This window comes from Staurois parvus, unplaced genomic scaffold (genome assembly GCF_062004578.1).
Source record: "Staurois parvus isolate SC_StPar_1 unplaced genomic scaffold, SC_StPar_1.0 ptg000114l, whole genome shotgun sequence".
NCBI classification, from domain to species: domain Eukaryota; kingdom Metazoa; phylum Chordata; class Amphibia; order Anura; family Ranidae; genus Staurois; species Staurois parvus.
In genome coordinates, this window is record NW_028317910.1 from 5,125,306 (window position 1) to 5,151,609 (window position 26,304).

The window sequence follows — 26,304 nt, forward strand, 5'->3', positions numbered from 1 at the left end:
AAGAGCTCCAGGCTTAGACCTAGATGACTAAAGGAACTACCTTGGCTTCCAAGGTAGAAGATTTTCCAGTCTGAGGCTCAGAATGGTAGTAAAGTCATATAATAAAAACAAAAATGCTGGTCCCCCTGCAGGTTTAAGTCATAATGTATTACTTTGCACGGCATACTAGCACATTATGACATACTTGCATGCAAACTGAACTCTGTCAGCTCTTCCATCTTTGCCCGGTCTTCCTACTGGGTCTTGTATGTCCGGCCGCTTGAATGACCGGGCCTCAGTGGCATCACTTCAGCGCATGCGCACTGGAGTCTCACTGCACTATGGGCATTCCCCTTATGGCTCTTTGGTGAGCTTTTTAACCCCCCAGAGCTCCCCCTGGTGACCATCCCTGGTTTATGAAGAGGCTGAATGCACGTACTTTAAGTGGACCCCGGGATGTAAGGACACCCTGACGTTATCCACCACTCCTAAGCCGTACCATCTTAAGAGGGATTCCGGGCAGACCTCCGCCTGATTAAATACATTGCGCATACCTTTTTGCGCTTCTGGTGAGTGCGCATTTTTATCTATTTGTTGCCACCCACCACCCTGTCTGAAGACTGACATACCACCGGGATTAATCGCGTCACCTCGGGGTCCATTCATGATTTTTAAGTCGAATTTTAATTTATTTATGGACTTTTATTTTAATATTTCATGACTAAGAGCCATTTTATGATGGTTATTTATGGTTTATATTTGTCCCTTGCATCTTATTGATTGATATTCCTTTATATTATTTTATCATTGTTATTACACCCATATACTTTCTTACGCTGCACTATCTTATATTAATAAAAGAATCCTCTATGCTGGGACACTGTATTCTGGCAGCGGGACTCTTCCACTGTCAGAATACATTGATCATTAGATCAATGTCTGTCGAATAGAAATGGCCACACATGGATCAAAATTCAGCCAGACCCTACTGAACTGGCTGAATTTCAATCCAGCTATGGCCAGCTTTAGCTTTCTTTTGCTGGGGCAAAATGGCACGTTTTCCTCCTGTGAGGTTCTTGATAAAGTTGTCCAGAGACACCAAAGAGGCGCCCTCAATAAAGGGGCATGTGCAACACGTGTTATTTTGCACAGATGTTCTGCAGAACAACATTTTAACTAAAGGGTACCCCACACCTATGTTTAGACAGGAAGTCCATTCTAGATAACAGGCATATGAAATCCACAACGCCATCAAACTAGTGTATGGCAACAGGTATAGATTCCAATATCCTGCAGAAAAGAGTGTTACTCCAGCCTACCTACAAAAGTCTTACACAATTGTACATGCTCCTTTCTTGGATTGAATGTCACTGTACACTGTAACCTCACAGTATGCATTAGAAGTTGCAAATCAGACAGAGCCAGCCTATGCTGAGCCAGCCTATGCTTGTAACACGAATGGGGACCATTGGGAGGAGTACAAAAGGCAGGGTTCTGTGATGTTTCAGGAGACCATGTACAGCATTCTGCTGGCTCCTCCCTCCAGTCATGATCTGCCTGCATTGCATAGATGCGCACAGAAACCTAGTGATGACATCAATGGGTGTGAAATAAGAGATGTAATGAAAACTGAAAGATTTTATTGAAAATTTCCTTATATTGATGAGGGAAAAGTGGGAACCAGGGAAGGAAAAATATAAGTAGATTAAAAGTCAGTTTTAACTATAGAAAGGACTGAGGGCAGTTCTCTCTGCAGCTGCATTAAGATCACATGGTAATTAACTCTGTCACTTTTATACAGTGCAGCAGAACGCATGGTACTCAGCAGCTCATGAGAGCTGGTCTATTCTGGAAGAGGATTACTTTTTAAGGGAAATCCACAAAGACGGAATGAAATGCAGATTTTCTTCCCACGAGACCAGAGAACAGAAGCCGCTTGTTACCAAACAGAACAGGCTGTTGGCAACTGCAGCACAAGAGACAGTGAACAAGCAAGTTAGCTGTTAACGCTAAGGCTCAGTTCCATGTGTTTCGGTTCTCCACCCCACCCCATCCACGTACTCCCCCTTTGCTGGCTGTCGCTCCTCTTCCAGGTTGAATAATTACCAGCTTCATTCAACCCACTCCATGTAAACCCAGGCTGTCATGACCATCTCCACTGGGAGTCATAACATTCTGCATGACACTAATGGAATACAGAGATACACCTGACGGAGGTAATGGCTGCTAAAAAGGTCATTTTAGTGGTGAGATCCTAGAATATGATATCCCTGGTCATCTCAAGGGGAGGTCTCTGAAGAATCAAAAGTACTAGATTCAGATCAGGGAGACACAGGAGGTCAAAGTGGGGGATTACCACCTTGTATAATGGAATTGACAAGAGCAAGTGAAGCCAACAGTTTCTGGAACAAGATGGATAAGGTAGAATCCCATCCCTTTACAGTAGAGTCAGACATGAACGAGAGAATAGCCCCAGGGACTATGTGTAGGTAAAAATTTGTATAAAAGGTAGAACAATATATCCACATTTTTATCAAACACTTAAACAAATATATATAATCAGGCACGATCTTATAAGAACAGATGTCCAAAATTCTAGTAGAGAGGTGTAAGAAGCTCACGCTTATATATAAACACGCTTAGGGGTGAGTTACACTTGTGTCCAACATAAGAAATCTAGAGATGTGCAGTCCTGCTTATATCAAATGCTTTTTTTAGTTAAAAATCCAAGTTGTATTTTCATGTAAAAGGGCATTTGATATAAACAGGACTGCACATCTCTTGATTTCAAACTAATAAAGATTTCTTTATTAGACCAAAAGCTTTCTTTCTTTCACCTTACATTACATCAAAATGCATAAAGTGAAGGGGAAAAAACCCCCAGAATCCAGTTACATAATATATTCCATACCCTACATCGCCCCGCCATGCCAACACTCAAGCACAGTTCCAGAAAACTTATAAGAAGCATTGACTCCTGCAGGGACCAGGTGACCTGGACATTTAGAAAATTGGAAATCCCACCCCAGGCCAATAGGCTGGCATCCAACATAACCACATTCAAGGGAGAGAGGAGGCAAGATTTCCTGGCATCTAGGGCTAAATTGGAAATCAACCATGCCACAGAGAAGAAGAGATCGGTTTGTCCCACACTATGAGAATGTTGTGCTGCAAAAGGTCTGGATTGGAACGAAGTAAAGGGAAACTGCCTTGAAAGAGACTATCATGAGGACAAGACTCCTCAGGGAGAAGGGAAGGAGTGAAGGAATGCCAGACTGATCTGCAAGTCCAACAGTTGGAATTCAGAGAAGCATTTTTTTCCCTAGGAAAGGAAAGGTTTGCCCTGGGCCATGTTTAGAATCAGTCTAGATACACCAGGGGATGGTAAGAGTGAAGGGCATACTTCTTTAAGATGATTACCCTTCTGAAAGTTTGAAGAAGCTGGATTGTTCTTTGAATGTTGGAAGACAAGACTGTGGCTGTGGAGTCTTTCAGCTTGAGATCGTCTAGGTATCCCATGAAAAGGATGCTCTGAGATACTAGCAGTGGTTGAAGTGGAGCAAGAAGTGGAGCAGAATAAAGCCCAAATGGCAGGGTGACAAATTGGAAGTGTTGGTCACCGACAAGAAAGCACAGTGTTGGTGTGCTCAAATCAATGAGTTCCAGGCACTAACGGAGTTCCTGTGGCTATGACCCCCGAGGTATTAGGGAACAGGTTGATTGATGGATTGACTTGGGTACAATCAGCTTGCCCACACATGGATTGAAATTCGGCTGGTCCCTGATGGACTGGCCAAATTTCAATCCATGTATGGCTGGCTTTAGTAATCTTATAAGCACTACATCAATAGCCAGAGAGAAACTTCCATTAGTGAGGTAGAAGAAAAGACTGCCAATATCAAAATAGGTAAACGCTATAATAAGGTTACATATAGGGCAGAATAAAGCAAGACAATAAAAGATAGCTCCATCTCTGATTGATTAACAGTCAGAGGGAAAAGAGGCAGCATAGCTATTTTAGCCTTTGGAAATCGAAGGTTCTAGGAGAGCCAAAAGTGTTTCAAATAATTCAGACCTAGTGGCAAAAGAATCTGCTTTTGTCAGATAGGCCACATTACATGCGGCAGAGAGGGAGATGGACCTAGAGGAGGGGAGCGGTCTCATAATAGGACAAGGGAAGCGCTATCACGCTAGGTGGGGTTTTGAGTTTCCCTTAGGCCATCAGCAGAATGTGTGGAAAATGACCATAGTTCCTGCATCCTTGTGCCTGCTATCTGTCATTACTAAAGTGAGGGGATCCCCTCTTGGATCATGGAATGGATGCAGAGGAAGAGGGGATTTGCATGTCCAGAATGCAGGAACTGCTATAGCCTAGGGGCTGACCATATTCCTTTTTGGAGTCTCTGTAGCAGAAGGTATCAGGAATTGCAGCAAATGTAGTGTGCACATTTTTGTGCAATATGGGGGTGGAAGTGCAACAGGCAGGAGGCAACAACATTAGAGTCATGAGACAAAGCATGGATAGGGAAAAAAAAAAAAGCCACATTTAAAAGTAAGTGTAAATACTTATACTGCCAAAGAAATTGGAGACAAGTATAATATTAGGGAGTAACACAAAATAAAGAACTACCCCTTGCTGTAACTACAGTGCCTTGAAAAAGTATTAATACTCTTTCCATTTTCAGATGATGGACAGTACTCAGTAAGATGTTCAAAGCTTGGGATGTTTTTTCATAACCTAACCCCGTTTTAAACTTCTCAATTTTATCCCTGATCTGTCTGAGGTGTTTCATGGCCTTCAGGATGCAGTTTGTTCACGAACGTTCTCATACAAGACCTCTGACGGCTTCACAGAACAGCTGTATTTATACTGAGACTTCTAAAGGCAATTGGTTCCGCTAGATTTAAGTCAGGTGTATCAGAGTCAACGGGGCTGAATAGAAATGCGCACCACACTTATCAGATATTTATTTGTAAATAAATTTTGAAAACCATTTATCATTTTCCTTTCAACTCAACAATTATGTGCCACTTTGTGTTGGTCTATCACACAAATTCCCAATAAAATACATTTACATTTTTGGTTGCAACATGACAAAATGTGGAAAATTTCAAGGGGTACGAATACTTTTTCAAGGCACTGTATATATGTGTTTGAATGCGAAGAACTGCGGATTGTGTATAGCCAGGAATGGTCCAAATTATAGGGAAACCCTCTCTTGCCTTGTCAATATTGGGCAAACTGCTGAGAGTGTTTTCAGGATCTGGGAAGCATAAAAAGATAGACCAGGTTTCTGGATCTGTATAGCACCCTGTGGCTAACTGCACTCATTGCAACAATGTGCCATGTTAAGTGTCTAGAATAGGATCCAAAGCGAAAACCTTACAGGCCTAGCCCACCACAGTGCGGTCTGGGTACAGTCTCTGAGGTTTACCGATCCAGAAACTGTTAAATATTGCAGGCAATAAGCAGTCAGATCTTGACAAGAGTGTCTGAAGAAACACAGAATGGTTTAAAAAAAGAATAAACCTCTCCAGAGAAGAGATCCATCAACTAAGGTCACTAGAGAAAAACTGAAGTCTCTCGGAGTTGGTGGGGTTACACAAGCATGCATTAAGGGAGTGCTGGGTCTTCTTACTCTTAATATTTACTCTGTTGGTGGGTGTCCCTGCATGATGCACTGAGTGGCACTAATGTGATGAAGTCTTCTCGGGGGTGGGTGCATGATGCCCTGCACGCACAGTATGCCTGCTGGGTGTCATTCATCCAAGAAACCTAGGAACACTTTGTGGTGAAAATGAATTCCTACATAGGTTAAACAGCACCAGCGAGGAGGTGAGAAGCGCAGACAAACATGGTGGACCTTAGAAAAAAAAAAACAAAACCCTGAATTGGGCTTTTAATGTGGGAGGGGTCCTAGTGTGGACCCTAACTTGGATTTGGGCTTAAAATTGGCAATGGCACGGTCCTGAGGAAGATTCAGTAGCTACACAGCAACAAAACCGCTAAATAAGAGGTCTGAACATAGCAAAGCCACTGTAGTACTGCACTGTGCTGGAGAAACTGTTAAAAGTTCAATACATTTAACCCTATCGCTTCCAGGCCCTGCGCTCCATTTTTAACCTCTTCCATACAGGGCACTTTTACTCCCTTCCTGCCCAGGCCATTTTTCAGGTTTCAGCGCTCTCACACTTTGAATGACAATTACGCGGTCATGCTACACTGTACCCAAACTAAAATGTTATCATTTTCTTCACACAACTAGAGCTTTCTTTTGGTGGTATTTAATCAACACTTTTATTTTTTGCTAAATTAACAAAAAAAGACCGAAAATTTTGAAAAAAAAAAAACTAAGTTTCTCTTTGTTTCTGTTATAAAAGTTTGCAAATAAATAATTGTTCTTCATAAATTTAGGCCAAGATGTATTCTACTACATGTCTTTGGTGAAAATAACCCAAATTAGGATGTATTATTTAGTCTGTAGGAAAGTTATAGAGTTCACAAACTATGGGATATATCTGAATATTGATCAATCCTGAAGTACTGACAGCCAATCTAATTTCTTGAGGTCCAAGAATATAGGAACAGTATAGATATCCCCCAAATGACCACTTTTTGCAAAGTAGACAGTCCGACGTATTTCATAAGAGGCATGGCGAGCTTTTTGAAGTTGTAATTTTTATGTCATAATTGTTTAGAAAATGAAAAAATGAAAAACATTATTTTCATTATTTTTTTTTTTTTTTTTTAATTGTCACCAGTGTAGTACAGCATCATCATATAACTGGCATGGCAGTGATCAGGGACACTGACAGGTGACAGTACGAAGAAAAAATAAAAATATTTATTTATTATTAGTTTTAATTTTTTATTACATTTTTAAAAATACACTAAAATCATATTTTTAGTGGATACATACATGGCAAAATTTACAAAAAACTCCTGCTAAAGTTCTACTAAATATAAAAGTTAAAACTGTATTGAGTTAATAAATATTTGTAAATTTTAAAGTTGCGCCTTTTTGTGTAATGGGGAAAACGGAAGGTGCGCAAAACTGCAAATAAAAACAATTTACTCTAAAAATCTGCAGGTTGCCATTTTTCACAAACAACTTCCAGAATTTGTAAAAGACCCCCCAAACCATATATTTTCCGAAAGCATATGACCTATAGAACAGAAAAAAGATGTGCTGCTGATCTTTTTAGACTACGCAATAGTTGCGCAAATGTTCATCAAATCGCTATTTTCACCTAAAATACACTAAAATCATTATTAGTAGATACATACATACATGGCAAAATGTATAACATTCCTCCTAAATTCATACTAAATACAAAAGTTAAAACTCTATCGAGTTAATAAATACCAAATATTTGTAAATTTTAAATTGTGCCTTTTGGTGACATGATTAAAACGGAATGTGTGCAAAACTGTAAATAAAAACAACTTAGTCTCAATATCTGAAGGTAACCATTGTTCACTTACAGCTTTCAGAATTGAAAAGACCCCCAAACAATATATTTTCTAAAAGCACATGACCTGTAGAATAAAAAAAGTGCTACAGATTTTTTAGGCCCTGCAGTAGTTGCGCAAATGTTCATCAAATCGCTATTTTTACACTACACTAAAATCATTATTAGTGCACACAAACACAACATAACTTACAAAATTCCTGCTAAATTGCTACTAAGGCCTCATTTACATGGGGCGTACTAAAGCGTATGTCCATGGAGGGCCGTGTCTACCCACACAGGAATGCCTAGGTGTTCCATACATGCATTCCCATTCATGTCAATGGGGATGCAGTGGCTGCACAGGCATAGCCACTGCTCACAATCGGACATTAGTGTGGGTGCATGACTCCAAGCGCAGACAGTGTGAGCTAAGGGATATGCACCCGAACCTGCATGGATGTCACATTGGGAGCAACAGCTATGTTCGTGCAGTTGCTACATCCCAAATTACATCAATGGGACTGCCTGCACAGGGATGCACAGAACACCTGTGCAGGTAAACTTTACTTTAAGAAAAAAAAATTGGGGGGGGGGGGGGGGGGGTTGTGAGATATTGGAGGTCTAAACCTCTTCTTTTTTGAGACAGAAAAAAAAGCACTGAAGACAGTCCCTTTCTTTACATCCTAAGCTGCACATTAAATGAATGAATAAGGAGTCTGTATAAAGACTCTTTTTCATTCATAAACTGACACATAGTAAACACAGTTTACTATGCCCAGTTATCAGTGGATACAGGAACGATAAGTAATAACCACTTACTGTATCCATCAAAGGAAAAGGAGGGGGCTGGTAAACACATGTATATATTTTTGTGTACGTATGTATTTTTTAAAGCCTCTGTGGCTGCCCTGAAGCCGGTGGGAGAGGCGGGAAACCAGCAGCTGCAGGGTAACCTAAAGGGGCCAAAAGAGTGGGAGGGCACAGAAAAGCGGTGGGATTTAGAGGCAGACCCAGGAAAGCAGCAGCATTGGTGGCCTCTTTGGGAGGGGGGACATCGCTCCTTTAAAGATAATTAGCTCTGATCAGCGGAATGTCATCCACTGATCAGATCTGATGTTTTGTTCAGCAGTGTCTGCTGAACATTTCTGCTATAGGTGAAGTGACAATGAGCTTATAGCAAAGGTGGAAGCAGGAAGCAGTCCTATAGGTGGCAGTGAAAGGGTTAAAACAAAAATATTAAGCACAGGAAGGACACGTGGTCATTCACCGACAAGATCAACTAATGTGAACACGATATTCTGAAAACTCCACGTGCCCATCCACCTGCGCACCCCTCTCACCTTGTCCTTGCATGGGCGCTGGCAGTTCTGCGCAGCACATATGGCGTTCTCGTCATCTGAATCTTCCGCTCCGGACCAGTCATACTTCGAGGGGATGTCCAAGACCTTTTTTTCTCTTTTCTTCTCGGTGATCTCCTTGTTAAGCTCAGCTTTGGCCGCCGCTGCCTTCTCTTTCTTTCTCTTGCGCTCCTCCTCTTTGGCAAGCCGCTTAGCCAGTTTACTGAGCTCCTTGGCCTTGTCGTGACCCAGCTTGAGCTTTTTCTTTTTGGTCTTGTCAAGCTTCTTCAGCTCCTTGGACCTCTGTTTACCCTCAGCAAAGAGGTGTTCTGCCCTCTCCAATTTCCTCTTTCGTTTCTTCTCTGATGACTCTTTCTTTACCTTCACAGGTTTCTCGTCCAGGCTGTCATCCTGTAGGAAGTCAACATGGGTTGCAAAACTACTCAAAGTGACAAGATAAACCAATGAGCTATCAGTGCATATTCAGGAAAACTTCCTTTTGCAGTCATGCTGAACTGAGAATGCTGATAAATGTGATTATAGCCCTTTGTTATCTCACACTATAGAACCTCTCACCTAAACAATACTTGTATGAAAAATGCAGAGACATAATTGACATGTTCCCACAACAACTGATTGCCTCTGACTGCAGGATGTCACACAGTGCTGTACTTAAAGTGGATCTTCACCCTCATATTTCAAAGTTCCCTACTCTACCCCTTCTCCCCGCCTTTACACAGACAGCCACTTCTCTTTCCTGTAATTTACTTTTTTTTTTATAAACCAAGACGTTCAGTCCCGCCCCCCCTTGTTCATCATTCGCCTAGACAAATGATGTGCCCTTTCCTCTCTTTACTTCCTGAGATATGCACGTCACATATCCTAGGAGGCATAGTGATCCACCAAAAAAGGAGGAGGGGGTTGGCCTAGCAGCACGTCATGAGGCCCGACGGCTGAACCTGGAAGAGCTGGAGGGCCTTGCCATGACGTCAAAAGAAAGATGGTGGCACAGGACAGAATTCTGAGAGGATTCTGCAGGATACTGCTGGATCCACTGGGTGAGCAAGTATCTGAACCAACATCAAGGTAGGCGGGAATTTGGAGAAAAAAAAGGAGGGAGCCTGGAAATCCGCTTTAAGGTATAACTAAAAGGCAAAACTTTTTTTTTTTTAGTTTTGAGTGGAGGGATTGAAGATTCCACCTTCCTCTTTGTTCTGTTTACAGTTATCAACGAAAGTGAAAGTAAATGAAAATCCCAAAAATGTTCCTTGACACCAGAACAGGAACAAAGGTGAAGCTTCCAATGGGAACATGAGTTCTGGTGACACCCCAGGATGCCCTCACTTTGGAAGGATTTTGTAACATTTCCTGTTTTGGATATGAGATGGGAGGTAAAGGAAAATCGGAAAATCTCACCAATAGGACACAGACAGCAAAAAGAAAAAACTGACAGGAGTTACAACCCTCCCTTACACTATCCCATATGAAAATAAAAAAAGTTGTACCACTAGTTCTACTATAATTCCAAGTTTAAAAATATATATCTTTGCAAGGTTCCGTACCAAATTTCTCACAAATAGCTTTTTCTTTGTTTCAGTTATTGAAGACTGAAGCGCAGAAGGTCATCAATGTCTGAAAGATGGAGAAAGTGAACAAACGTGCTTTGATCCAATACCTGCTGAAAAAGGGAATGAGTGGACAGGACATCCACAAGTACATGATGGAAACATTAGCGGAGGATGCCCCTTCTTATTCCACCGTTAAAAAGTGGGTGGCGGAATTCAAGAGGGGGAACCCCTCTGTCCAAGATGCCCCTTGCAGTGGAACTGCTTGTACGAAGGAAAACATCACAGCAATCCAGGATCTTATAATGGCAGACAGGCATGTGACAGGTAGTTGCTGGCCTTCCACTGCGAGGGGCATCTTGGACAGAGGGGTTCCCCCTCTTGAATTCCGCCACCCACTTTTTAACGGTGGAATAGGAAGGGGCATCCTCCCCTAATGTTTCCATCATGTACTTGTGGATGTCCTGTCCACTCATTCCCTTTTTCAGCAGGTATTGGATAACAGCACGTTTGTTCACTTTCTCCACCTTTCAGACAGACAATGATGACCTTCTGCGCTTCAGTCTTCAATAACTGAAATAAAAAAAAAAAACTATTTGTGAGAAATCTGGTATGGAACCTTGCAAAGATATGTACTATGAGGAGCAAAAATAAAACTGGGCTAAGACAAATGCTTCATGGGTAGGCCGAGAACTTTTCAGTCTCCCCTTATATATATATATATATATATATATATATATATATATATATATATATATATATACCGTATTTGCCGGCGTATAAGACGACTGGGCGTATAAGACGACTGGGCGTATAAGACGACCCCCCTACTTTTCCTGCTAAAATGTAGTGTTTGGGCTATACTCGCCGTATAAGACTACCCCTCTTCCAATGCACACCAGTGGGAGGAATAGTGCCCCATCATTGATGTCAGTGGGAGGAATAGTGCCCCATCATTGGTATCAGTGGGAGGAATAGTGCCCCATCATTGGTATCAGTGGGGGGAATAGGTGCCCCATCATTGGTATCAGTGGCAGGAATGGTGCCCCATCATTGGCATCAGTGGGAGGAATAGTGCCCCATCATTGGTATCAGTGGGGGGAATAGGTGCCCCATCATTGGTATCAGTGGCAGGAATAGTGCCCCATCATTGGTGTCAGTGGGAGGAATGGTGTCCCATCATTGGTGTCAGTGGGGGGAGGAATAGTGCCCCATCGTTGGTGTCAGTGGGGGGGGGAATAGTGCCCCATCGTTGGTATCAGTGGGGGGGAGGAATAGTGCCCCATCGTTGGTGTCAGTGGGAGGAATAGTGCCCCATCGTTGGTATCAGTGGGAGGAATAGTGCCCCATCATTGGTATCAGTGACACCAATGATGGGGCACTATTCCTCCCACTGACACTTGCTGACCCTGTTCTAGTACGGTGCTGCTGCAGCCAGCATATGTGGTTGCAGCAGCACCTCTACACACAGCACTTACCTGCTGCTCCGGCACTCAATTTTCGCGGGGCCGCTCGGCTCCGCCCCCTCGCCGGTGATTGGCCGCCTGTGTGCCTTTCCTGAGCTACAGTTCTGGCGGCCAATCACCGGTGAGGAGGCGGAGCCGCGCAGCCGCACGAACATCCAGTGGCCGAACTGAAGGAGACGCCGCGCTTCCTGGACCGGATCGTCGTGGGACTGGATCCAGGTAAGAGACGTCAGCCCCTGCAAACCCCTGTACTTAATGCCGCAGCCCCCCTAACATGTGTACCGGCGTATAAGACGACCCCCGACTTTTGAGAAGATTTTCAAGGGTCAAAAAGTCGTCTTATACGCCGGCAAATACGGTGTATATATATATATATATATATATATATATATAAATATAAATATATAAAATCCTAACTGGATTATCCCTCCAACACAAAAACCGATGCAAATGATTTGTTACAAATGGCCAAACCCCAAATAATTTTGCTGAATGTCCATTACCTCCATAACATGCAGGAACCTCTCCTCCGAAGGAGGATGTGTGGCTTGCAAAATACGCCATATATGTTGCGTCTCATCCAGCGACACCTCCAGAAGGTCCCCCAACATCATAAGTTCTTCCAGTTGGCATTTAGCTCCAGGAGATAGCTCTAAAACCGGGGGCTCCAGACTACGGGGCACAAGAGGGGTCTTCCGAGGCTGCTTTCGAGGTGCTCCTGAAGCTTTTAAATAAGAACATTATCATCCTGATGAAATGTATCTATAGCCAGAAAACTTTTTTTTTTTTGCATTCAATATACTAGGGTATTTTTAAAATCACTTTAATTTTTGCTGTGAGGTTACCCTTCACTTCCAGTTCTACAGGTACAACAGAAAGCAAGAGAAGATCTCTCCAAATTGAGTAGAAATTACTTTTGGTCCCAGTGGCAATGGTGACTCTCCAGTAAAAACCGACAGGATTTCTAAGCCTTCCACACATAACCAAACCAAAAAAACAAAAACAAACAAAAGCATGCTTTGGCTACAGCTATCTTAATGAGTATGTTACATGACATTTCGGATTCCTGATATGTGTCTGTCGTACCATGTACTTATGTTAAAAAGTAACAACCTGCCTGTCCTCCAATGGCTCCCTGCACAGCTCTTCAATGTGAAGATCAGTGTACTGCTTTCTCCTTTCCTCCTGCTGACAGGCATCCCCACCCCCCCTTATGCAACTAGGAGCAGCAGAGGTCATGTGTTACTTCTAGAAGAAGGAAACATTTTTGATATACAATATATACACATACATACATGCATACACACACAATCAATTTAAACTGAATGGGTTGTTTAATAAAGGTATGGGTTCACAGAAGTATACTTTAAGGCGGAACTAAACCCACTGATTTAAGTTGAACTCCAGCCTTCCATTCAGTCTTGCACAGTTGTAGTTGTTCCTCTCCTGTACTGAAATTGCTTACTGATTTCACTGCACACTGTGAACTTTTTGTAATGTGCATTAGAAGCTGCAACACATCAGATAGAGCATGCCTCACTTCCTTGCTGTCAGACATGCAGTATCATGTAGTGCTTTCCTCTCCAGCCTTACTGTCCTTGGCTAGCTCCTTTTATACACTGGATTTCAGTACTTTCAATCACAGAGGCTCAGCATCATTTATAGGAGTTACCTAGGGCAGTCTAAATGCAGCCTGGCAAGCAGGAGTGGACTGACAACTCATGGGGCCCCCGGGCAATAGGGGATCATGGGGCCCCTGTGTCCTTGCCCAAACTCAAAAAAGCCTATGAAAAAGGTACCAGGGGCATCTCATGGGGCCCCCTACTGACATTGGGCCCTCGGGCAATGCCTGAGTTTCCAAATGGTCAGTCCGCCCCTGCTGGCAAGCAACTGCCACTAGTTAAAGAACTATCTTTACTTTCTTTTCTCTCTTTTGTGGTCTCTCCGTTGTCCCCAAAACACACCCCTTAATGCCACCTCTAGCGGCACCCCCTTAAAATTAAAAAACAAAATGATCCTCCAATAGAACCAACCGTTCCCAGGTAAGTTATTGGACCAAGAACTCGTGGCGCAATACTGTCTCTTGTTTTATATCATTGAACAGCAAAGAAAAGACAGCTGCTGGCTATATATAGTAAGTTCCTTTTGGGGCACTGAAGGTCCACTCTAAGCCTCTTTTCTTCAACAGTGAAGTCCCACCAGTCACGATCCCACAGAGGTTTACAGCAGGTATGCAGGATTTTTCTGTGTTCTCAATAACTAATTTTCAGTCATTAAAAAAAATACATTCCTGGATCTATTGGAGGATCATTTGTCATTTTCTTGGGTGTATCGTATAATTTCCTTGATGTTTCCAAAGATACCCACATGGAAGAAAAATATATTTGAAATAGATCTTAAAAATATTATTCCCAAATATATTGACAATTTTGGTCATATTCAATATTTCAATAATTTTTACAATATAACGGGAGAAAATACAGCAACAATACAAGAGGGATAGGAGGGCCCTGCTCCTTGGCGCTTACAATCTAGGACACACGGACACACACACGGGGACACACGTTGAAATGTGTTTTTATTACAAAGTATATGAAAAATATTTTTTAAAATAGATTTCAAATAGACCGTATGTCTTTAAAAATCTACATTTTTGGAATGCATTTACAAATATATGTAAAAATATGTTAAAATGACTTTTTTTATATGGTAAAAAAATCTGAAGAATATATTTAAAAAATATTTTTCATACATTTTGTAATGTATAAAAACACATTTCAACATGCAGTGTATATATATATATATATATATATATATATATATATATATATATATATATATACATATACATATATACACATATATATATACATACACATATATACATACACATATATATATATATACACACATATATATATACATACACATATATACATACACACATATATATATATATATATACACACATATATATATACATATATACACATATATATATACACATATACACATATATATATACACATATATATATACATACATACATACATACATATATACATACATACATACATATATATATATATATATATATATATATATATATATATTTTTTTTTTTTTTTTTTAAGAATTTAATTTTAACATATATTTGTAAATGCATTCCAAAAATGTAGATTTGTATTTTTAAAGACATACAGTATATTTGAAATTTATTTTTAAAAATATTTTTCATATATTTTGTAATAAAAACGCATTTCAACATGCAGTGTGTATATATATATATATATATATATATATATATATATATATATATATATATATATACACACACACACACACACACACACACACACACACACACACACACACACACATATATGTACACACACACTATGTTTTATTAATTCTCACACCATATCTTCACCATTATTCATCAAGTTTAATGATAGTTTTTCTTTACGCCTGCCCTGGGCAGAAGTCAAGGACCCACAAATAGCCTAGTACAAGGATCTGAGGCGCTCCAAGGAGATTGATTACCACAAGGTGTAGCACTTCAGAACAATTCCCATCTTGCCTGAACTGTTTTAAAGCTGGCCAAGGTTCATTTTAAATAAAAAACACTGCTAAGCTCAAAAGTAAAATTAACTTGTTCATCCTTTAAACAAACAGGAAAGCCCAGCGAACCTCTGAGAATAGCGCTCCTCCAACCCCTGAGATAAAAAAGGCCGTTTAGTGAAGTCCACACTCACTTTGTATGCAGCTTTTGGAAGCGGAAGAATATGCGTGTTCAGCGCAGAACGAGGGAGTAGTCCACATATGGCTGACCACTTCCTCTGATTTAATTGGAATCTCCTCATCACAGAACAGGTTGGGTTCTAGGCTGCTTGAAGACTTGACGCTGCCAGTCTCCTAGGGGAAAAAAAAAAGTGTAATTTATTCTAGCTTAAAGCAGGAATCCAGCCAGAAAACACAATTTATATGAATAGAGCATTAAAAGATAAATTTTTTTTTTTGCAATATTTAGCTTCAGTCCAAATATTTCCCCCCCACAGTTTTTTTCTGCCAATGAATGTCCTCAGTCTGACTGCCAGCGTCATTCAACTTTCTCTTAGCCCAGGATTGTCCTGGATCAGCTCCAGCCTGTGACAGTGAATTTATAATTCTGACTTAACTCCTTATCTTAGAGAACAATACAGGCCACAAAATCATAAACCCGGGATCATATGCCGATATCTGCAGGAGATTGGACACCGACAAAAGCTTTGTTGGGAACACCCTCAGAGCACTCATATAGCCCCACCTAATCCATGGAGGGAAAACAGAGAATAAAAAGGAGGGACCTGTGTCCTATACTGTACTCCAAGATCTGGAATATACTGGTAAGTCAAAATTTCCATTATCCTACTCATAGAACACAGGACAGGGAGTCATAAACTATCAGATGTCCCCAAACAATAAACTGATGGGTGGACAAGGTCTGGGACATCTCTTATCCTTACTGGTGCAATCTCCAACAGGTATCCCCCCCCCCACTCTGAAATGAGGGGGGTTGAGGGCACCCCTTCATTGTCAGGAGGGCTTCTATGTAGGCTTGGAGGGTTTTGGGGTCCAAAGTTTGTGACAAAAAAAGATGGACCTGCCTTTGACTTAGAGAAGAATGCCAGGGTGGAGCAAAAGGACCCCTTTTGACTAAGTAGCAGCTGGGCCCTTGGGCTGTTTTTTTGTGTAGTAAAAATACCTTACATCTAGCAACTTCCTTGATAAATTTATCAAGGAATTCACAGTCACCATTAAGATACCTTTCACGGACAGGCTCAGCAGACTAAGCCTTTAACAACATCATCCTAGCAACCCGATAAAATATACTCTCTAAGGCATCAACACAAAATAGCAGTGCTGAAGACATGACCTGCAATTATTCCAGCAGAACAGGGTCCTGAAAGATAGGATCATATTCTATATTCATTTGATCAGTTCAGTTAGCAAAAGGACGTAGCTGCAATAGTCAGATGTAAGGCAGGACCAGTGAGAGCAAAGACTGGCTTTCAATATGGTTTCAAAGGATCCATCAACAGACGCCTTGAAGGAACATTATCAGCAGGAACAGGGAGATGCATGTTGGAAAAGAAAGTGGCAAGATCCACCACTGGGACAGACCATTTTTCCATAAATGTCCGTTAAATAGGGTATAACTCCGCATAAAGTCTAAGCTTATGTCTCATAAAATGCAGGAGGTGATAGTACAATTATGTCACCACCTGAGCAGCAACACTGTCTGGGAAAAAAAAGAGAGCCAAATTTAAAGAAAATTATGCAATTGTTATAATAATGTTGCTTACTGCCAATGTTAGCAGAGACATTTACAGTGGGGGATAACACAATCAAGTGAAAAGCACCCCACATCTAAAAACAGGACCTGGGGAAACCCTCCCTTACCTTATCCACGCTGTAGATTCCTGGAGTGGACAAAACTTTAAACACAGCCTAGGACCTGTATAGAAAACTGGCTAAAAGACTGAATTCAGAGAGTAGTAGTTAGTGATTCATACTCTGAATGGTCTAGGGTTGTTATTGGTGTACCCCAAGGTTCAGTGTTGGGACCCTTACTTTTTAATACACTGTTCAAAAAAATTTAAGGAACACTTTTTAATCAGAGTATAGCATAAAGTCAATTAAACTCCTGAGATATTGATCTGGTCAGTTAAGTGGCAGAGGGGGTTGTTAACCCCTTCACGCCTAAGGGTAAAACAAATCTAAATGCCTAAGCACAATTCTGCAACATTGACATGTGTTAGTAAAACCGTACATATCGTCACAACTACTTTGTACATCCAGGTGGATTATACCTTGTTTTTTTCAGGACAAATTGGGCTTTCATTTGGTGGTAAATGGTCATGGATAGCTCCTAATTTTTTTTTATTATTAAAGGAAAACTGGGCCAAAATAGTAAAAAAAATCATTTTTTTAAATTTAACTGTGTGTTTCTTGTTACGACCATAACCTACCACCAAAGAACAACTCAAAATACATTCTCCAGTTCTTGACGATCGCAGCGATACCATACATGTGTATGTTATTTGTTGTTTGTACCCGTAGTACAGTCCAGAAACAACAGTGCGCATTTTGTTTTTGTCTTTTTTTTTTATATAAAACACACTGTCACTGACATTGACATTAACACTAACTGACACTGATACCAATTTTTTTTTTAAATCCTGACCTTTGACCCTGACCTTTGCCTTTGACCCTGACCTTGACCCAAACACTAACCCTGGTACTGAACTAGATCAAACCTTGATCTAGGTATTTTTCTTTATTTTTTAATATTTATTTATCTTTTTTTTTTTTTTTTACAAACTTTTTTTTCTCTCTCTGTGTCAGGAGTTCGAGAGATACAATGTATCTCTCTTCTCCATTCATAGAGAGAGAGAAAACAAGGGGGCCGGGCTGCACAGTGATTGATCACTGTGATAGCCAATCAGAGGCTATCACAGCAATCACGTGACCCGGAATCGGGAGTCCCGGGTCCCGATCGTTAGAACGGGACCCGGGGCTCTCAGTGACACCGCGGTCTTGGTGCTGGGAGCGCGCCGAGCGGCGCGCTCCCAGCACAAAGACAGGTACGCAAATATGCGGCCCCACGGAAAAAAGCCCAGGTCCGTGAGGCCGCATATTTGTGTTACGTCGGCGTCAAGGGGTTAAGCAGTTTCAGCTGCTTTGGTTTTAATGAAATTAACAGGTGCACTAGATGGGCAACAATGAGATGACCCCCAAAACAGGAATGATTTTACAGGTGGAGACCACTGACATGTTTTTATCTGACTGTTTTTCACTAGTTTTCCATTTGGCTAGGGTCAGTGTCACTACTGGTAGCATGACGCGATACCTAGACCCTACAGAGGTTGAACAGGCAGTCTAACTCCTCCAAGACAGGCACATCACACTTGCCATTGCCAGAAGGTTTGCTGTGTCTCCCAGCACAGTAGCACAGCATTGAGGAGATTCCAGGAGACAGGCAGTTACTCTAGGAGAGCTGAACAGGGACATAGAAGGTCCTTAACCCTATAGCTGGACCGCTATCTGCTCCTTTTTGCAAGGAGGAACTGAATGAGCACTGCCAGAGCCCTACAAAATGACCTCCAGCAAGCCACTAGTGTGAATGTCTCTGACCAAACAATCAGAAACAGACTTCACGAGGGTGGCCTGACATCCTCTAATGGGCTCTGTGCTCACTGCCCAGCACCACAGACCTTGATTGGCATTTGCCACTTAATGCCAGAATTGCCAGGTCCGCCGCAGGAGTCCTGTGCTTTTCACAGATGAGAGCAGGTTCACCCTGAGCACAAGTGACAGATATGAAAGGGCCTGAAGAAGCCGCGAATAATGTTATGCTGCCTGTAACATCGTTCAGCATGATCGTTTTGGTGGTTCAGTGATGGTCTGGGGAGGTATATCCATGGAGGGACGCACAGACCTCTACAGGCTAGACAATGGCACATTGACTAAAGATAGTTTTTTTGGAGGTTACAAAATAAATTACTGTATCACCCAATATATGGCTTCCATTCAGTAGCCCAAAGAGGCATACAAAAAAGAAGGGTTTGTGAAAAGGAATTCACAGAAAAGCGGCTACATTATGAACAGAATGTGATACTCAGAAAAATTTCCAAAAATTATGCTTTATTACATATAAATATTTGACATATGGGCAATCGCCCTGGTTTACCATCACCTCAGTATGAGACAATACACACAGACCTAAAACCATATAAAATAACACCAAGACCGGTCTGGATAGATGTGCTGCAAAGACAATGACCACTGAAGTCTAAAGTCTTTGTAGCACTGGCACATAGGTTAACACTTCCCAAAGGAGGTGTACACAAAAATTATACCATAGGTATATAGTGTCACATGTAATAAATATAAAGACATGTGTCATGACCATATAGGTTCTATCCCATAGAGGGGAATTCCCAAAAATTATACCAAAGGTATGAAATATCACATGTATACAATGCAGCGAGCACAGTGTGCGTCAAAAGAGAGGCATAACCATAAGCCTATGTTAGGCAGCAAAAGGATATCACAAATGAGATGCAGTACAGTCCCATGCCGGCACATGTGGTTGGGGCCCATTCATCTGTAATATAAGTGACTGATTCTTAGGACTTTTAGATATAAATAACGCCCCAGTTGTTGCCTGGATGGAGAAACAGATGCAAGTAGCAGAACACTGCTTCAAGTGATTTCTTCACCACAGCATGTGGACTACACACCACTTTTTGTTGAAAACAAGATAAGGCCCAGCGGCTCCTCCGCCCGTTGAAATATATGTGGCATGCCTTGTTTCCTATATAAAGCACCATAATGTCCCCATCCTGTAGTAAGACAAACAATATGAGGGAAGTCACTGTAAGAGCTTTCACTCGATAATAGACGTTTATGCCATATAGGTCACAAGGGACCTTTAATCTAATGTCCTGTAACAGTCCACTCACCACCTGTGCAATGGGCAGTAGGAAAGAAAAGAATATCCTTCATAAGTACTGCCCTTCAAAAGGTACTGCTGTATGGAACCAAGGAACCACCGCTAACATCAGCCGACATACCGCGGGTTCCGACCTCTCCATGGCGCCTGTGCCGCCTAAGTATGCCTCATGGCATGTGAAGATGGCTACCTCCTTGTAGGTCAGCGTGCGTTCCACCTAGTGCGCATGACCGGAAGTGACGTATCTGACGTATGATGTCAACGCGTTTCGCCGATGGGCGTATCTCACTCAGCTTCGTCAGGACCAATGGGATTCCTGCATTTCAACCCTCTATTTATAGTGGATTAAGACCCACCCACATATGCAAAAAATTACATTGCAGTTATCCCCAATGGAAGAAAAGGGGCTAAATACTTAGCACAACCGCTGGTCATAGTTAAATTAAAAAGACAGGCGATTGGCCACCGGAACTGTAGCTCAGGAGAGGCACACAGGCGGCCAATCACCGGCGAGGAGGTGGAGCTTGGAGAGGAGGAGCCGAGCGGCAGCGCGCGTACATCAAAGAAGACCGAGGGAGCTGCCGGAGCGAGTGAAGAGAGAGGCCAGAGAAGGAAGACAGCTGACAGGTAAGTGAGAGAGCGAGCCCAGGCTGGAGCAGGGGTCAGCAAAGTAAGTATCATTGGTGTCAGTGGGAGGAATAGTGCCCCATCATTTGTGTCACTAATACCAACAATGGGGCACTATTCCCCCCCCCACTGACACCAACGATGGGGCACTATTCCCCCCCCCACTGACACCAACGATGGGGCACTATTCCTCCCCCCACTGACACCAACGATGGGGCACTATTCCTCCCCCCACTGACACCAACGATGGGGCACTATTCCTCCCCCCACTGACACCAACGATGGGGCACTATTCCTCCCCCCACTGACACCAACGATGGGGCACTATTCCTCCCCCAACTGACACCAACGATGGGGCACTATTCCTCCCCCCACTGACACCAACGATGTGACACTATTCCTCCCCCCACTGACACCAACGATGGGGCACAATTCCTCCCCCCACTGACACCAACGATGGGGCACTATTCCTCCCCCCACTGACACCAACGATTGGGCAGTATTCCTCCCCCCACTGACACCAACGATGGGGCACTATTTCTCCCCCCACTGACACCAACGATGGGGCACTATTCCTCCCCCCACTGACCCCAACGATGGGGCACTATTCCTCCCCCCACTGACACCAACGATGGGGCACTATTTCCCCCCCCCTGACCCCAATGATGGGGCACTATTCTCCCCTCCACCACACTGACATCAATGATGGGGCACTATTCCTCCCACTGACACCAATGATGGGGCACTATTCCTCCCCCCACTGACACCAACGATGGGACACTATTCCCCCCCCCCCCTGACCCCAATGATGGGGCACTATTCTCCCCTCCACCACACTGACATCAATGATGGGGCACTATTCCTCCCACTGACACCAATGATGGGGCACTATTCCTCCCACTGACACCAATGATGTGGCACTATTCCTCCCACTGACACCAGTGATGGGGCACTACTCCCCCCACTGACACCAGTGATGGGGCACTACTCCCCCCACTGACACCAGTGATGGGGCACTACTCCCCCCACTGACACCTGTGATGGGGCACTACTCCCCCCACTGACACCTGTGATGGGGCACTACTCCCCCCACTGACACCAATGATGGGGCACTACTCCCCCCACTGACACCAATGATGGGGCACTATTCCTCCCACTGACACCAATGATGTGGCACTATTCCTCCCACTGACACCAGTGATGGGGCACTACTCCCCCCACTGACACCAGTGATGGAGCACTACTCCCCCCACTGACACCAATGATGGGGCACTACTCCCCCCACTGACACCAATGATGGGGCACTACTCCTCCCACTGACACCAATGATGGGGCACTACTCCTCCCACTGACACCAATGATGGGGCACTACTCCTCCCACTGACACCAATGATGGGGCACTATTCCTCCCACTGACACCAATGATGTGGCACTATTCCTCCCACTGACACCAGTGATGGGGCACTACTCCCCCCACTGACACCAGTGATGGAGCACTACTCCCCCCACTGACACCAATGATGGGGCACTACTCCCCCCACTGACACCAATGATGGGGCACTACTCCTCCCACTGACACCAACGATGGGGCACTATTCCTCCCACTGACACCAACGATGGGGCACTATTCCTCCCACTGATACCAACGATGGGGCACTATTCCTCCCACTGATACCAACGATGGGGCACTATTCCTCCCACTGACACCAACGATGGGGCACTATTCCTCCCACTGACACCAACGATGGGGCACTATTCCTCCCACTGACACCAACGATGGGGCACTATTCCCTCCCACTGACACCAACGATGGGGCACTATTCCTCCCACTGACACCAACGATGGGGCACTATTCCCTCCCACTGACACCAACGATGGGGCACTATTCCTCCCACTGACACCAACGATGGGGCACTATTCCTCCCACTGACACCAACGATGGGGCATTATTCCTCCCACTGACACCAGTGATGGGGCACTATTCCTCCCACTGACACCAGTGATGGGGCACTATTCATCCCACTGACATCAGTGATGGGGCACTATTCCTCCCACTGATACCAACGATGGGGCACTATTCCTCCCACTGATACCAATGATGGGGCACTATTCATCCCACTGACATCAGTGATGGGGCACTATTCCTCCCACTGATACCAACGATGGGGCACTATTCCTCCCACTGATACCAACAATGGGGCACTATTCATCCCACTGACATCAGTGATGGGGCACTACTCCTTCCACTGACACCAATGACATGGCACTACTCCTTCCACTGCAAAATTACAGTTATGAAGTAGCAATGAAAATAATTTTATGGTTGGGGGTCACCACAACATGAGGAACTGTATTAAAGGGTCGCGGCATTAGAAAGGTTGAGAACCACTGCTCTATAGGTTATTTTGCCCAGGGTTCCTAAACTTCAAATTAACCACTTATAAGTGTACATTTATTCTCAAAGGAGAGGAAAATAGTTCAAAGATTAGTCCCTTCTACACTTCTAGACCTATATTTCAATGTGTAACATCAGGTTATTAGATATCTCCCCAAAGAAGGTTTACCTTAATTATTTAATTAACATATTGTCCTTAATAATTCAATTAGCGCATTAACCAGCCATTAATGCTACTTGCATCTGTTTCTCCATCCAGGCAACAACTGGGGCGTTATTTATATCTAAAAGTCCTAAGAATCAGTCACTTATATTACAGATGAATGGGCCCCAACCACATGTGCCGGCATGGGACTGTACTGCATCTCATTTGTGATATCCTTTTGCTGCCTAACATAGGCTTATGGTTATGCCTCTCTTTTGACACACACTGTGCTCGCTGCATTGTATACATGTGATATTTCATACCTTTGGTATAATTTTTGGGAATTCCCCTCTATGGGATAGAACCTATATGGTCATGACACATGTCTTTATATTTATTACATGTGACACTATATACCTATGGTATAATTTTTGTGTACACCTCCTTTGGGAAGTGTTAACCTATGTGCCAGTGCTACAAAGACTTTAGACTTCAGTGGTCATTGTCTTTGCAGCACATCTATCCAGACCGGTCTTGGTGTTATTTTATATGGTTTTAGGTCTGTGTGTATTGTCTCATACTGAGGTGATGGTAAACCAGGGCGATTGCCCATATGTCAAATATTTATATGTAATAAAGCATAATTTTTGGAAATTTTTCTGAGTATCACATTCTGTTCATAATGTAGCCGCTTTTCTGTGAATTCCTTTTCACAAACCCTTCTTTTTTGTAGACAATGGCACCCTGCCCACCATTAGGTATCGGGATGAAATCCTTGGACACATTGTCAGACCCTACGCTGGTGCAGTGGGTCCTTGGTTCCTCCTAGTGCACGACAATGCCTGGCCTCAAGCATACCGCAGGCAGTTCCTGGAGGATGAAGAAATTGGCCCCCACGCTCACCTGACCTAAATCCAATTGAACACCTCTGGGATTTTATATTTCGGTCCATCTGACGCCGCCAGGTTGCACCTCAGACTGTCCATGAGCTCAGTGACGCCCTAGTCCAGATCTGGGAGGAAATACTCCAGAACATCATCTGTCATCTCATTAGGAGCATGCCTGACGTCTTCGGGCATGCATACAAGCAGACGAGGGCCACACAAACTATTGAGTACCATTTTGAATTGGGGGCCAAACGATGGGGCATCCTTACGTTCCTAACATATTACCGAGTCCGTATCAGTACAGATATCTAGCATGTTATTTTCCCCCACTGAGATCTGATGTGTTTTCAAAGTGTTACTTTAATTTTTTTTGAGCAGTGTATATTCACAAATGATATAGGGTCTAGGATTAAAAGTAACATTTCAGTCTTTGCAGATGACACCAAGCTATGCAGTACAACAATGTCCCAGCAATGAACCTTGGGGTACACCACTAACAACCCTAGATCATTCAGAGTATGAATCATTAACCACTACTCTCTGAATAGGATCTTTTAGCCAGTTTTCCAACCATTTAAATAATTTTTCCAAGCCTGTAGACTACTTTACACATTAGCAGCATGTGGGGAACGAAGTCAAAAGCTTTTGCAGAATCCAAGCATACAACGTCCACCGCCACCCCTCTCTCCAAGGTTTTGCTCATCTCCTCATAAAAAGAAATCAGATTTGTTTGACAACTGTTTGAGTTCAATCTCAGTCTTCAACACAGGGCTCTGGGATGTGATTGGACACAGCCGATCAGCAGGTCCCAACCATAAATCATTGGCCAGAACATGCTGACTGCAGCCACTGGGATTGTGTGTACATCTGAAAAGCCGACTCCTACCTGTCAGATGAAAACATTCTGGTAGCTATGCTGCCACCCGATCGCATCCAGACACCCCTAGCAACATGCGCTCCCCCCATGAATCGTGGGCTCCGCTTTCCCATCTGCCAGCCTGGGACTGGCATAGCGGGTGCCACTGGGTAGGGGAGAGGGAGCAGAGTGGACACACATCCGCTCTCTTCTTGTTGCTTACCTGGAAGCGACATGAGCAAGGCAAGCCCTTAAAGTTTATGCAGACTGCTGTTTTACCTTAACATCATAGCCATAGGTCTCCCGGATACCTTCGTCTGAATCGGTCTCTTCGTCGTCATACTCCAGGGGGAGCTGTGGTGATGAAGTCAAACTAGACATTCCTCGGCTAAAAGAGCCCTGCTGGAAAATGGGCAGATGACCCTGGAGTGACAATGCAAGAAATTACTGAGTAGCATTTTAGTTAATAAAGACGTTCTCAAGGAAAATAGTAAATAATAATAGTAATAATAAAAAGGTCTCCATTTTAAACAATGCTCTTGGCTGGCATTTAATAAACCAAAATATAGAATAAGTCGTCAAATAAGACTTCTGATTTTACCAAAAACACTAGTAGCCATCTTCTATTGTCAAGTAAAGCACAAAAGCAGAAAGTTTGGACTTTAATAAACAAACCCTGCAGCTGAGATGGAAAGTCCACTTTAAAGAGTTTTGACTTGCTTGTAAATTCTGTATTTTGGAGTACAATACAGGAGACGGGCTTCATATTCATAGACTCTGGGTTACAGGCTGGTACTTTCAGGTGATTGAACACTGGCAAATATTTGAAGGAAATGTCCCCTTGATATTCCCCTGTAACTCGACTTTATTCTACAAGTCCACAGTTTTGTAGCAAGCAAAGCAGAGTACCACAGGATTAGAAGGGAGAGTGGCCTGTATCTTGTGCTGTACGGCTATATATGCTATTTACAGGGAAGTCAAAATTTCTTGGTGTGCAAGCTCTTGAGACGATTTGCCTAGCAATGGTGGATTTTGAAGCACAAAGTTTTCTGTGGGTAGGATGAATAGGGAGTCTTCCTAATAGAAGCTGTAGCTT

The 26,304-nt window shown here is 43.0% G+C and overlaps 1 protein-coding gene across 2 annotated transcripts in view; it reads right to left on the minus strand.

Annotated features, from left to right (window-relative positions):
* KDM5A (lysine demethylase 5A) overlaps positions 1-26,304 on the minus strand; it is a 96,143-nt gene that overhangs the window by 3,620 nt on the left and 66,219 nt on the right. The window contains exons 24-27 of one of the 2 annotated variants that reach the window (XM_089671767.1): positions 25,488-25,631; positions 15,557-15,716; positions 12,306-12,520; positions 8,775-9,182 (exon numbers count right to left, since the gene is read on the minus strand). In XM_089671767.1, coding sequence (XP_089527893.1) covers positions 8,775-9,182; positions 12,306-12,520; positions 15,557-15,716; positions 25,488-25,631 — 927 coding nt within the window. Of the gene's footprint in view, positions 1-8,774; positions 9,183-12,305; positions 12,527-15,556; positions 15,717-25,487; positions 25,632-26,304 lie in introns of both variants that reach the window. The other variant, XM_089671766.1, reaches the window with a different exon arrangement.